This window comes from Penicillium maclennaniae, assembly GCF_028827695.1.
Source record: "Penicillium maclennaniae strain IBT 15551 chromosome Unknown utg000002l:1.0-2354659.0:1.0-2356205.0, whole genome shotgun sequence".
NCBI classification, from domain to species: Eukaryota; Fungi; Ascomycota; class Eurotiomycetes; order Eurotiales; family Aspergillaceae; genus Penicillium; species Penicillium maclennaniae.
Window position 1 is genome coordinate 1,263,737 of NW_026623214.1, and position 13,522 is coordinate 1,277,258.

The window sequence follows — 13,522 nt, forward strand, 5'->3', positions numbered from 1 at the left end:
CGTATCTATAAGTTGATGAGGCTAAATTTTTTGTTCATGAAAATCTTACAGGAGCCCAGTGGAGTAGGGAACCTCATAGCCCGGCAGGGCAGGGAACTCGTAGAGGTCTGGGTTCTCCTTCCTCTCGGCAGCCCATGCACCCAGGGTGCCGAAAAGCTTCATAACGTTCTCTTGCACAGAGAGGTCAATGGGCTGCAAGCCCTTGCCCATCTGCGAAATTTGAAGACCAGCCGCACCGGCAGTGGCACCGAAGTCCAGCATGTCCAACTTCTGAAGCATGGCACTCTTGACCTGACCGGACAGGATCTGCGCGCAAAGGTTGGGCTCCTGGCAGAGAGCACGACCAAGACCAACTCCGTCAACGGTGTCAAGAGCCTTGACCATGCCCTCGACGGTCTTCAGGCCTCCAGTGACGTAGGTCTTGGTCTTAGTCAAACCGGGCACGATGAGTTTGGCGAAGTCCAAGAAGAACTGAGATCTGTCAGTATGGGTTGAAAAAGAAGATGTAAATTGGAACAAAAACTCACAGCTTCACGCTCCAGCGTGGACTCCCGCTTCTGGTTGGCCAAAGGCCAATTCTCATAAGTACCACCCGACAGTTCAACAAAGTCGAAAGCATGCTCCTCAAGAGCCTCGCACAGCTCCTTGGCCTCTTCAGGCTGGAAGCCCTTCTCCTGGAACTCAACACTGTTGACCTTGATGCCGACAATGAACTCCTTGCTAACCCTCTTGGCGATCTCATCCCGAACCTCCAAGATCAATCTCATCCGGTTCTTCAAACTGCCACCATACTTGTCGGTACGAAGGTTTGTAGTAGGCGACAAAAACTGACTAAGAAGATAACCGTGCGCACCATGAAGTTGGATACCATCAAAGCCAGCCTTATCAAGATACTCGGCAGCGTGAGCAAAGCCATCAATGATGTTGGCAATATCTTCCTCCGTAGCAGCACGGGGCTTTCCGAATGTCATACCCATAGGATCACCTTTGACTTGAACATCACTGGCACTGATCGGGTTCGGCTGAAGATACTGAGGAGTCTGACGGCCAGGGTGTCCAACCTGGGCGACAATGAGCATGCCAGCAGCCTTTCCAGCTGTCGCGAGCTCCTGGAAACGCTTGAACCGCTCACCTGAGAACGGCGCATGCTGAGGGATGACTGGGTTCCCGGCTGCCTCGAGGTGACCGGGATCGATCATGACATTACCGGTCAGGTTGATTCCAATTTGTCCCTCACCCCAGCTCTTGTAGGCCTGAATTAAGGCAGGCGAAGGAATACCACGAGCATTGAGGTCGTTGAAAGAGAAAGAAGCAAGACGCTCACTCATGGCTCCCTTCAAGAACCGGTTTGGGGCTGTACGGCCCGAGAACTCAAACTTGAGGGGCTGGCCCAAGGGACTGGGGTCGACATCGGCGCATTGGAGTCTCGGAGTAGAAGACATCATGAACGTTTCGGGGTAAAGAAACTGGATTGAGCGTATTGGGAAGTTGAAAAAATGTCTTTCCAAAAAAGGGTTCCAAAACGAATTGAAACCTGGGGAATGTTCAAGGAACAGTATCTTCGACCGAGGTCAGTTTCCAAGGGTTCCGCAATTCATACCAGTTTTGTATTTCTAAGCCGTGCTCCTCAAATTTTTAAGCACAACTCAGCGGCAAAAGTGGAGCTTTCACTGAGCGGACAGATAATCGTACCGAAGCCGATCCCATGGTCTTGTTTATAGCTGGATTGGCGCAATATGGCAATTGGGGGCATGTCCGTGGCCAACAGAGTTCAAAACAAATGCATGGAATTGAAATGTAGTAGTAACGAGATTGAAATGTAGTAGTAACGAGAGTACACTCCGACCTTTCAATGCAATAGTTCGCTGTCCAGAGACCGGCGAATCAGGATTTTAGTTAAACGGCGGGACCAGATCACTAAGCAAAGTTTCCACCACGCAGAAGGGGGTTTCCCGAGAGATAAGAGAATCATGTACTCTCTAGGTTTCATACAAGGTGTCCAAGTCACTGACAAGGGGGGGCGTAAGCTGTAAACTGGACGAGTGCGCGAAGCTTGACTCAGATTATAGGCTTCTCATGAGCCAATGTCTCATCTTGACCGAAAATAGTATCGAGTCTGCCACGAAAGACCTGAGGCAGGAAGTACAATTTGACGGGAACACAGTTTGATTAAGCTCACCGGGATTCTCAATGTGATATGCACCACAGGATGGTTGTGCCTACAGTAGTACCACACCCAGGCCACCGGGTACCCCGATTTTCCCCGCCATTCTGCACCATTCTGCGCCATTTTGCATAGAACGATGTGTCTGTTTTCTCCTGCCGCATTAAACCCCGAGATGGACATTCTTGCCTCTCGTTGGAATGTGGACCGGATCGATCACTCTATTCGGCAAGGGAGCACACGACCCCTTGACAAAAATTCCTGGGCTGTCCTGTTCTCATCTTGCTTTGCCTGAGCGCTTCCAATTCGTGTGGAGCCTCTACTTAGCCGGCGGAGGGCTTACACTGAGCAAATCGAAGACAGAATTCTCATAATAACGCTTCGATAGCTGTTCCTTCTCCACGAAGAACGAGTTCGTATGAACACCTCCCCAAACGCCTTGAAGGAATCCCGTAATTTTCCAGATGCAAAGCAACTTGGACTAAAATGTGTAATACCTTTCACGAGCAATCTTAGCGAAAATTGAGGCCTAACTAGCTAGGTGCCATATGTTCAAGATGGACCCTTCCATAAGACCTTCCTGCATTTCGAATCTCATCTTTAGCACGACGAAAGCTTATTCCTTCTTTCCCCACATGTTCCGCTTTGATTGCTCATTCATGTAGAGAGTTTCGCAAATATTTCAAGTGGCTCCATGAAAAGGCCGAATGCAGATAGAAGAAACCCAGAGGCACCGCATCTGCTCACACATATGACCACGAGACCTAATCCAAGTCTCTATAATGTTTGTTTCCTCTGTCACTCTTTCGTAGAAAATTTTGCAATAGCATATCTACCTGTGGTAAATAAGCACCGGTCTTTATACGCTAATCAGCTCTTTATTGACATTCCACCAGTTTGGTAGATCAACCTTGCTAGTCTTCGGAATCTCCAAGTCCACGATGCGTGCTCTGTTTGATATTAAACATCACCATGATCACCCCTCGCCAATCCTTTATTCGACCGTTTCTTTTCTCGCTCCTCGTTGTGTCGGCCATCTCCTCTAAAGCACTACACCTATACCAGCACGGCGGTTTGCTCGATCGCGCGCGGCTGATACTTTACTTTCCACCATTTTTCTTACAGGAGGGTGTTCTTTTTTGCAGCTGCTTGGATTCTCCTCCAAAGATCGAGCGTAGTGCGATCTGTCGCGGGAACGATAGCAACGTCTTCCATCGCGTAAGTGTACAGATATTTCAAGACCACTAGGAGAAGAGTGTCCGACAAATCAAAGATTTCTGACATTCATATTGTCATCCTCCCAAATCGGATTTTACCTTGTGACAGGTAGCGAAGTCCGTTGGGATGCAGCCACCAGCGTGGGAGATGATCCGGAGGGGCGAAAGCTCATGCTAAGCGGGTTGCGATCATTTCTTGGTGCAGCGCGACTGCTTATGGTTCTATCGTGGTTCTGCACTACTGCGATATGGATGATAGCCTGCAGCTTGTTTTCAGCTATTCTCGCCACGCAATCTGCCGCAAAAGCCGACGAGGAACTCCCACTTGACCATCTACGACAAAATATTCGAAGACCGCGTCTGATTCGGCTCTGGGCTCTTGTAGCTGTCATGACGACTGTCGGACTTCGCCTGATGCGGTCACAAGTGCCGTACAACCATATGTCCGGGGCTCTTCCATTTACCTTCTTTGAAGCACTGCGGTCGAAGTCGAAACCGGATCAGCTTGGTGATCACGACTTCCCCTTGTTGGACTTAGTTGGGGAGGAGTACTGGGAAGCTCCTCGTGGCCATTACAAAGGCCGGGCTCCTGGAGGACATGACAAGATCGATACAACTGGCCGTCCTGAATGGGCTTCTAAACTCTTACCACATGGCTTTCAGCGTTGGGAGAATGGGCCGGAGTCAGTGCATGAACCCGAGGAAGGGCAACAGAAGCCACCGCAAAATTACTACAAGCCAGCAAATGATCCTCTAAGAATCACGAACCTTGATCAAAATGTCGTTGAGCCAATTGCTCAGGCTATCAAGAGCCGCAATGTGCCGATCAATCATGTTTTTCTGGTGATGATGGAAAGCGCCCGGAAAGACATCTTTCCTTTCAAAGCGGACTCCCACCTTCATCATGAGATTCTGTCATCATACCACAATCCCGACCCAGCAATTAACCAGCATGTGGATTCGAAGCTCTCTTATCTGACACCGATTGCGGAGCAATTGACAGGTGAATCGAGCGGCTTCCGAAATAGCGGCAATGGGTCCGACGGCCTGTGGAAAGATACAGCCGAGTTTGGAATGGGTGCTATCAATGTCAACGGTATTCTCACTGGTAGCAGTCTCTCCTTCAAGAGCGCAGGCATGAATCATTGTGGCGTTGGGCCTATCCCAGTGGATTTTATGGGTGAAGTCAAAGCCCAGATCTACCAGCCATGCATCATGCAAGTATTGGATCTGTTTAACAAGCTAAAAGAAGACTTGACCGACGACACCAGGCCCAGTATCCGGTTGAATGATGCCCAAAATCGCAACTGGACATCTGTCTTCCTGCAATCTATCACTGGTCTCTACGACGACCAAGATTTACTCAACAATCAGATGGGTTTCAAGAAGGCTATATATAGTTAAGATATCGGCCTTTCGAGTGCAAAGCACCATAATCCGGGTATGGAGGAGGTCAATTACTTTGGGTACGTCGCCAACCAATACTAGGAAGAGTTTCTGGATAAGAAAATTAACAACATACAGCTACGCAGAACGTGAGGCATATCCATACCTACGGGATATTGTCAACGAAGCGATTGAGAACAAAGAAAGTCTTTTCCTTTCCCACTTTACTAGTACAACTCAGCATCCGTGGTCCACGCCCGCCGATTTCCATGACGAACAGTACTTCTCATCGGACGGCCTGATGAGCAAGCACGAGGATATGAACAATTACCTCAACCCAATTCGCTACGTCGACGGCTGGCTTGGAGATATTTTAAAAGTCCTAGATGACACCGGGATTGCCAATGAGACACTGGTAGTCTTTGTCGGAGACCAGTACGTTACGACACTTTGATCAAACTACGCACTCAGCTAACCCTAAGCAGCGGCCAAGCCTTCAACGAAGATTCACCTGTATCAGAAACGTACGAGAATGGACACATCAGCAACTTCCGAATTCCCCTCGTCTTTCGACATCCACTCCTCCCTAAGATCCAGATCACCGCTAACGCCACCTCCATGTCCGTCGTCCCAATGATTCTAGATCTGCTAGTACAAACCGGATCTCTCAACGACAAAGACTCGACAGCCACACTGGACCTCCTGAACGAATACGAAGGGCAATCTCTGATCCGCCCATACGAAGCTACGCACAATGGTCGACAGGCATGGATTTTCGGAATCATCAACGCTGGCGGCACGATGCTTAGCGTCGGGTCCGCAGCAGTGCCTTATCGATTAATCCTACCATTAACGGAGGATTTTGAATTTCTATTCACCAATCTAAATTCGGATCCCGAGGAACTATGCCCGTTACGCGGATGGTCCGCTGAAGAGCTCATCCCGCGTGTGAGAAGTGGACACGGCGAAAAAGCTGCGCAGTGAGTGAATGACGCAGAGAAGGTCGGACGATGGTGAGTAGCAGAGCGAAAACGGCTGTGGAATTTTGAGTAGTAAATAATCTACATAAAGGAATGTGTATGAATATGCAGAGAATAAAAAAGAAGAATATCAAAGCGATCTGATTGTTCTCTTTGTTTCCCGCCTCAGGCCAAACCCCCCACGCCCCACCTCCTCGACTTTCGCGACTTCCTCCATCGCATACGGAATTCCTCTTCGCTCGGCTCGTGTATGAAACAGAAGATTTCTTGCATCAGATAATAATTTATCTTGGGTTCATCAGGCTTGAACTCGGATCCCGCCGCGTCCCGCACCCAGGAGTTCACCCCGCTCCGATTTCCAACCCGGTCCCCATGGCAGACACATACGCCAGTGACCCGGAATGGGCAGATGTCACACCAATCCCTCTAAATGATGGATCTGAATCAGGCGCCATGCCACTGGCCACTATTGCCTACCCGGACGAGTACCTCGAAGCGACCTCGTACCTGCGGGCCGTGATGGCTGCGAACGAGATGTCTGAGCGGGCATTGAAGTTGACGGAGAATGTCATCTCTATGAACCCGGCTCACTACACCGTCTGGTAAGGCAAATCAAGAACCCAAATTCAAAAAATTATTCTAAACGTGCAATTCAACATAGGATTTACCGCGCCAAGATCCTCTTTGCACTCGACAAAGACCTCCTGGAAGAGTTGGAGTGGCTGAATGGCGTTTCGTTGAAATATCTCAAAAATTATCAGATCTGGTACGTGTGGTTTCTCTTGTCAAGTCCATAAGAAAGAACGAAAAATCAAACTGACACAATCAGGTCCCACCGCCAAATCCTTATGGCTTCAGAAACACACTTCCCAACTTTGCCACCAAAGGAATTGCCCTTCCTCATGGAAATGTTTGCTCAAGACTCCAAGAACTATCATGTCTGGACGTACCGCCACTGGCTCGTTCGTCGCTTCGGTCTATGGGACCATCCGCGAGAACTCGAAGACGTAGACGCGCTACTGAAAGCGGACGTCCGTAACAACTCGGCCTGGAACCATCGGTACATGTTGCGCTTTGGACCGCGCGGTGACGAGCCTGATGCTGGGATGGTTGGTTCAGTGGCGGGTGCGAAGGCCGGTGTTCATAATGTTGTGGATGAGGAGGTCGTTGATTCTGAGCTTGAGGTTGCGAAGAATGCTATTCTAAAGGCGCCAGAGAACCGGAGTCCATGGTGGTTTGCGCGAGGTGTGTTGAGAGCTGCGAGTAGGGACTTAGGGGAGTGGGAGGAGTTTGCCGGGTTATTTGTGACGGGGGTGTGATCAAGAGTACGCATGCTGTTGAGTGGCTGGCGGATGTGTATGCAGATGGGAGAGAAACGGAGGCGGTGCAAATGTTGACGCTTTTGAGGGAGAAGTATGATCCTGTGAGGAAGAATTATTGGGATTATCGGATTAAGATGTTGGGGCAGGTTGCTTGATTGAATACCTGCGTTATGGAAGTGTTTATCCTATACGGCACACGGGGAATAATTTGGGTTGTCAAGGTTTGAAAAATCGATTGCAATTAATCTTTTATTTGATTCTAGAGCAAGTGATGGCCAATATGCAAGATAAAATAAATGACGAGATGAAAAGATGACCAGCCGTGAAGAAAGTAAGAGACGATAAGAGGTATATCTGTAAAGGCAAGGAAAAAAAAAATGAAAAATCATAATACATCATCTAGGCCATCAAACCCAACCCTCAGCCAGCAACTTCCGCCACTCGCCAGCGGTCTCAATAGTGACATTGGACCCTCCACAAACGACGATGACAACCCGACTGTTTTCGTTGAGGTCAGGGATAAGCTGCTTCATCTTCGACTTGAATGCTGGTGATTTGGCAACGGCGACGTCGCCGACCTCCGCCTCAGGCTCGGGGTCCGTTTCATTATCATTCTCCGTCGACGACAATCGGTCGTCTCCGTAACCCTCATCACGGTGGCCAGTATCATTGGAGCCCCTCTTTCGTTTCTTGGGGCTTTGGCCCACGGCCACGGGATTCGCCGAAGCAGGGGTAGCGGTGGCAGCATCGCCGATGGCCGCTTCGATACACACACCGCAGGCCAGTTCAACGAGGAACCGTTCATCGTCGACGAGGCGGAGACAGCCTCGGGCGGCCTCGGCATCTGTGAGGACGGCGCTGTGCACTTTGATTCCCGGCGGGGGAGCTACGGCGTATTGGAAAGTGGTTTCCGATACACGAATGGCGCCCAAGGAAGTGGCTTGGGATGTGATCTTAGGAAGGGAGACGAGGGAGTTGGAAGCGATGGCGGCGGCCAAGGAGTCGGTGCCGTCCGTTTCGATGGCGAGAATGTTGATGGGTTTAGTGGTGGCAGGAGCATTCTGGAGTTTTTGGGGTCGTCGCTTCTCGAGGCCCATGACCAGGCCGTTCAGAAGACCGCCGCCGCCGACACTACACAGAACGGCATCCAGAGGGAGCGCCCGCCCGCGGTAAACTTCCTCTTCTTCGGCGTTGGCGGCCGGAGGTAGTTGCTTCTCGAGCTCGTCAATGATCGTGCTGTTTCCTTGCCAGATAGGCTCGTTGTCGAATGGGTGTAGGGCTATCTTGGCGACATTCTCGTCGTTTCCGGAGCTCTTCTTCATGATGACTTCCTTCATATAGGAACCGGCCTCGAAGAAGTTCTCGCCATGGCGAATGACATCCGCAGCACCGGCTGCTCAGGAGTTTGTCGACCATCAAAGGCTTTGTGGAGGTGGGGACCACGACTGTGCATGGATATCCCAGGCTGCGGGCAGCGCAGACGGCTGCAAGTCCGGCGTTTCCACCGGACGAGGCATAGAAATGTACAGGGCGGCCGGCATTCTCCGGCTTGTAAAGGTGTGAAAGAATCTGATTGCCCATTGCACGGGATTTGAAAGAACCACTGGGTTGGACATTCTCCAGCTTCAAAAAGATCCTACATCCGGCGGCCCGAGAAAGGCAGGCGCTCTCGACCAGGGGCGTTTCGATCCATGGTGTCTTGAAGCTCTGCTTCGGCTCGCAGACAATAGGTTCGTAGCTTCCCATGGCAGGTAGAGAAAGCGAAAATAGTCGGTTGAAAGGAACAATTTGTCAAGTATAAGATAGTCCCACGGTAGGAAGATATGGTGTCGTTACACGGGGGTCCGGCGAGATATAAAAATAAAACACAAATAGTGGCGAGGAATCCGAGCGACCAAGAACTAATCAAATAAGTTCAGCAGTACAGACTTCCAATAATATACAAATAAGAGGTGTTTTGATATACATGGTTGGGTTTTCCGACGGGAAACTTGCCGTTTCCCGCCCCGACTTCCCAAAGGATGATAGGAGGTGACCACCCACGGTTCTGGCCCATCTTTTCCCGCCGATAACCTTGTGGGTATGGCCCACGGTGACCTCAGCCTAGGGACGGTGCGTAACATTTGGAAAACCTGACTGCACAGCGGACTCCGTGTGGAGAGAACCCGGTAAATCTTCTCAATGGAGATGTAGCACCTGGCGGAGATGATGCAAATCTCTATCCAAATGGGTCTCGTCGGTCATGATTGGCCTATGGGCTATTCTTCTTATCAAATCGAAAACGGGCGTGGAGTCCATTGTAGTCAGATTTATTCCTCAGTGAGTAGAGGAGGGAAAAGGATACCTTTCCTAACGCCCTCACCGTAGTCCATGTCGGCGCCATACACCGCGGCCGAGAAGGTCCGCTTGCTCGGGTTGGATGTATCTACGCGAAGAAGTTCCAGCAGCTCCTGTGACTTATCGGGCATAAACGGCTGGAGCAAGATAGCGGCGATACGCAGCGACTCAGCCGAGTTGAACACGACCCATTCCGGGTTGGGGGGTTTTCCACGGCTCCGCCGCATGGAGGTACTTGTTGGTCTGCGGTAAAAATTGGAGTCAGTCAGGTGTCGTGCGGGGAGGGTCTATGCGTCTTACTTTCTCGATTATGCTCATAATTTCCTGCAGGGCGGCTCGCGGATTGAGCCCGGTCATATGCTCGGCAACCTTGGTTGGGGCGAGCACTAGCATCGCCTGATGCTCCCTATCGGCAGCCGTTGTGGCCCCAAGCCTACCAGAAGTGGCATCCAGGATGTAGGAATGCAACTTGCCCTTTGCACATCCAATTGTGCGGGAGGCAAGGTTTCCGATACCTCCAAGAAGCCATTTCTTGTAATCGCGAGTGATGAAAGAATTGTCGTAGTCCGCATCGTCGGCGAGACCACCCTGGTAAGCCAGGAAGAAGCGCATACCATCAACACCGAATCGATCAATGGCGAAGAACGGATTCACCACGTTTCCAGTGGACTTGGACATCTTCTCGCGGTTCATAGTCCAGTGACCGTGTACTAGCACATTCCGAGGAACAGGAAGATCTAGAGCCATCAGGAAGGCTGGCCAGTAGACACAGTGGAATCTGGGGGTGATTAGCGGGCGACGGCGCGTCGGGATTAGTGGGCTATGGCGTGTGCTTACCGTACGATATCCTTTCCGACTACATGTACATCGGCAGGCCACATCGATGAGTTCTCTTGCCCCGGAGGGAACGGATACCCCGCTCGGGTCAAATAGTTCACAAGCGCATCCAGCCAAACATAGATCGTCTGTGTGTCGTCGCCGGGGACCGGGATGCCCCATGTCAGTCGTTCGGCGGGTCTGGAAATGGATAGATCTTGCAAGCCGGACTCAACCGACTTGATGACGTTCGTCGCATACTTGGAAGGCGTGATAAAGGAATCGGGACGACTGTACAGTTCCAGAAGACGTTCCCTAAATGCGGACAGGCGGAAGTGGTAATTGATTTCTGAGGACCACTCAACCTCTTTACCTGTTTCAACCGAAACCTGACACATGTGAGCGGCGACAACTATTCAAATTCCGACATGGTCTTACCATCCGCTTCCTGCCGGTCGATGGATCAAGGGAATTTTGCACCTGGGTTTCCGGGTAAAATGTCTCGTCACTAACACAATACCAACCCTCGTGCTTGGACGTATAAATGTAGCCTCGGTGTTGCAGCATTTCCTATGACTTGGTGAGTAGTACTCGTATGGCGGTGGGCTATGTACCTACCCAGAAATACTGGACGGCCTCTCGATGCGCCGCATCTGTCGTACGGATAAAGTGATCGTTGGAGAGGTTCGCAGCTTTTGCCAGAGCCTATTGATCGAGTGCTATGTCAACAATCTCTCCGAATAGTTCCGCGCGCCCTGATATTTGTACCTCAAAGGTCCGGCAGTTCATGTCGCAAAAAGCTTGAGTATCCATTCCAGCCGCGAGGGCAGCTTGTTGAATCTAAACATCGCCATCAGACATGTTTTGAAAAACAATTCATTTCCACTTTGTACCTTCATTCCGTGCTCGTCGGTTCCGGTCAACAGCTGGGCGTCCGTGTTTCCGAGTAAGACCTGCCATCGCTTCAAGATATCGGCGATGACCATCGTGTACAGATGACCGACGTGAGGAGCTGGCAGAAATTGAAATGGTTCAGAGGGCACGAGTAATACAGCTTCGAAAAACAAACTCACCAGCATTGACGTAGAAGATCGGAGTCGTCACATAGTACGGCTTCTTGAACTTCCCCGGGGTCGCTACGAATGCGCGCCGCGCAGGAACAGAAAGCGCGTGCCGGCACATTGAGCATTTCCATGGCCTTTGAGTATTGAGGAGCCGAGTCGCCCTCGAAAGGGTGCTCAACGGTGCCTTGAATGCCATTGAGGATGGGTGGAGAAGAAAAGGGCATCGCATGTTATTCCGCATCGCGATTCCGCAAATTGGTCAAAGCTCCTCCGCCCGTCATTTTTCTTTTCCTCTCCGGATCGTTTACATCCATTCACCTCACTGCCTTGAGTCGCGGATTAAAGCCCAACCTACTTCTGAGATTCATCCCTCATTGTCAACTACCGCATATTATCTCCGCGCTTACACGTTTCTACCTCACGCGCGGCCTTTCACAATCGAGATGGCCGCCTCCAGCGATACTCTGACCAAAGTGTCTACGGATGGTATTTCGCCAGACCACCTTGAAATCTTCTGTTCATTGATGATGCTAACTCGCTCTTATCTATAGCTGCCACCGAGCTCGTCAATTCCTTCTACCCAGCCCTTGGAAAGAACCGCGACGCCATCGCATCCTTCTACTCGACCACTCCAACTTCGATCCTGTTGAACGGCAACCAGATCGAAAGCGGTGCCGCGGTGCAGAAGATCTTTCTTGAATTGATGCCAGCTGCTCACTACGAAGCGCAATCTTTTGACTGCCAGGTCATCAACCCCGCCTATCCCACCGTTACCGCCAACGGCGTCAAGCCGCCTTCCGAGATGACCGTCAAAGACATGTCAATTCTCGTCATCGTGAGCGGCTACGTGCGCTACGGCGAGGGTCGTGATCAGCCGCATCGCGGTTTCAGTGAAACCTTCGTTCTGGTCCCAAACCCTTCCACCGAGCGCGGCGGTCGTCGCAAGGGCTGGCTCATTCAGAGTCAAAACTTCCGGCTGGTGGTCTGATTCGATCGCCTTCATTCTGTGTTTTTTGGAAAGACATGTTTGTGAGATTATGATTTGTGAGATTGATGGATCTTGGACAAAAAAAAACTGCACTTCGACACAGATTACGCCGCATACAAAAAGTTGGAAGGAAACTTGAAAGATTGGATATCACTGTGCCTTTTTGGAGGATTGAGACACGCCCACCTGATCGTGATGATCACGCTGCTGGGGCCGACTTGCGCGGAATGCGCAGATTGGCTTTGACTCGCTCCAGCAACTCGTCCCGCGTCGCATTCTCATGTGGCATGAGCCCTCGCTGTGGAGTTGTCAGCGGGAGATGGAAGATGTTGAGGAGTTGATTACACATACTGCCCGAAGCCATCGTCTCATATCTTCGGCTGTCCAATTTTCAGGATCTGTTCTCGTTAGACTTAAACTCGTCCATACTGTGAAGATGATTTACTTCCGGTGGGATCGGTTTCGGCGGGAAACACATCGGAGCCCCAGATTGAATAGGCCGCTACTGCTGTGACCATGCCCGCAAACCCTGCATTTGCAATCATATTAGACAAGATTTTAGATTATTGAGCAAGAATTTGAAGTCAATCTATACCAAGGAAGAGGTTCTAGATCCAGTCAGTTTCTGAACCGCGCGGTCACAAGTAGTGTGAGGTACCTTGGAATTCAAAGCTCGATCGAGCGGGGTAGGCATCCTGGCTGGTGATGAAGGATGATGTATGAACAGGATTTTTGGATATATATAGGCTTTTGTAGGTGCCTTGAGCTTTCAAAATTGATGACACTTCTCAGGAAGCGATCAAGACAAGTAGCTTTGGACGACCCGACGTGCACCGCCACCGACGCCACACCGCGGCTGCCTGTGCCGATCAACTTGAACTTGAACTGTACCTTCCAACATTCCCATAGACGCGTAACGTAGACTTCGGAGGGCATCGTTTACAAAATATAGACCTTCCTTTTGGCGCTTGTTGTTGCTCTCTCTGGCCCTCTTTTGACTTTTTTTTTTGGCTACATTCTGTCCCTACAGCATTGGTATCTATACAGCCGTCCCTTCAACGCCGGGCGGTCGATGAAACGGATCATGCGGCAATGGAAGCCGGAGCTTTGTTGATCCCTGTGCCTGTCGACATTGTAGTACGACGGGCCGTAATTCAAGGGTGCGTGGTACACATGCTGTTGCGAACGACTCTACTGGCCTCCCAATGTAGCCGTCTGGAGGCTTAGAAGCCCCTCAAGTCTCAGCAT

At 50.7% G+C, this 13,522-nt stretch overlaps 8 protein-coding genes across 8 annotated transcripts; 4 read left to right on the forward strand and 4 right to left on the reverse strand.

The window, feature by feature from the left end:
* Nucleotides 1–45: 45 nt before the first annotated feature.
* N7477_001700 (NADH:flavin oxidoreductase/NADH oxidase family protein) lies at nt 46–1,442 on the reverse strand (the record flags this gene model as incomplete). Its single annotated transcript, XM_056963363.1, has 2 exons — nt 46–471; nt 528–1,442. 2 exons carry the CDS (start codon nt 1,440–1,442, stop codon nt 46–48), a joined length of 1,341 nt encoding a protein of 446 aa, XP_056826282.1.
* Nucleotides 1,443–3,597: 2,155 nt separating this feature from the next.
* Nucleotides 3,598–4,785, forward strand: N7477_001701 (uncharacterized protein; the record flags this gene model as incomplete). Its single annotated transcript, XM_056963364.1, has 1 exon — nt 3,598–4,785. One exon carries the CDS (start codon nt 3,598–3,600, stop codon nt 4,783–4,785), a length of 1,188 nt encoding a protein of 395 aa, XP_056826283.1.
* Nucleotides 4,786–4,824: 39 nt separating this feature from the next.
* N7477_001702 (uncharacterized protein) lies at nt 4,825–5,751 on the forward strand (the record flags this gene model as incomplete). Its single annotated transcript, XM_056963365.1, has 3 exons — nt 4,825–4,847; nt 4,906–5,202; nt 5,253–5,751. 3 exons carry the CDS (start codon nt 4,825–4,827, stop codon nt 5,749–5,751), a joined length of 819 nt encoding a protein of 272 aa, XP_056826284.1.
* A 368-nt stretch (nt 5,752–6,119) lies between these two features.
* ramB (bifunctional protein farnesyltransferase/protein geranylgeranyltransferase) lies at nt 6,120–7,066 on the forward strand (the record flags this gene model as incomplete). The annotated part of the gene is made up of 3 exons (XM_056963366.1): nt 6,120–6,349; nt 6,409–6,513; nt 6,577–7,066. The coding sequence occupies 3 exons, from the start codon at nt 6,120–6,122 to the stop codon at nt 7,064–7,066; spliced, it is 825 nt and encodes a 274-aa protein (XP_056826285.1).
* Nucleotides 7,067–7,476: 410 nt separating this feature from the next.
* N7477_001704 (putative L-serine dehydratase) lies at nt 7,477–8,815 on the reverse strand (the record flags this gene model as incomplete). The annotated part of the gene is given in 4 exon segments (XM_056963367.1): nt 7,477–7,608; nt 7,648–8,396; nt 8,415–8,430; nt 8,483–8,815. The coding sequence occupies 4 exon segments, from the start codon at nt 8,813–8,815 to the stop codon at nt 7,477–7,479; spliced, it is 1,230 nt and encodes a 409-aa protein (XP_056826286.1).
* A 563-nt stretch (nt 8,816–9,378) lies between these two features.
* On the reverse strand, nt 9,379–11,482 carry N7477_001705 (methionine--tRNA ligase MSM1; the record flags this gene model as incomplete). The annotated part of the gene is made up of 9 exons (XM_056963368.1): nt 9,379–9,543; nt 9,590–9,649; nt 9,707–10,184; nt 10,244–10,611; nt 10,661–10,792; nt 10,841–10,927; nt 10,991–11,062; nt 11,116–11,234; nt 11,296–11,482. 9 exons carry the CDS (start codon nt 11,480–11,482, stop codon nt 9,379–9,381), a joined length of 1,668 nt encoding a protein of 555 aa, XP_056826287.1.
* A 247-nt stretch (nt 11,483–11,729) lies between these two features.
* Nucleotides 11,730–12,274, forward strand: N7477_001706 (putative nuclear transport factor 2 domain protein; the record flags this gene model as incomplete). The annotated part of the gene is made up of 2 exons (XM_056963369.1): nt 11,730–11,772; nt 11,838–12,274. 2 exons carry the CDS (start codon nt 11,730–11,732, stop codon nt 12,272–12,274), a joined length of 480 nt encoding a protein of 159 aa, XP_056826288.1.
* A 199-nt stretch (nt 12,275–12,473) lies between these two features.
* N7477_001707 (Ish1 domain-containing protein) lies at nt 12,474–12,968 on the reverse strand (the record flags this gene model as incomplete). Its single annotated transcript, XM_056963370.1, has 5 exons — nt 12,474–12,572; nt 12,626–12,672; nt 12,720–12,803; nt 12,870–12,882; nt 12,933–12,968. 5 exons carry the CDS (start codon nt 12,966–12,968, stop codon nt 12,474–12,476), a joined length of 279 nt encoding a protein of 92 aa, XP_056826289.1.
* Nucleotides 12,969–13,522: the final 554 nt, after the last annotated feature.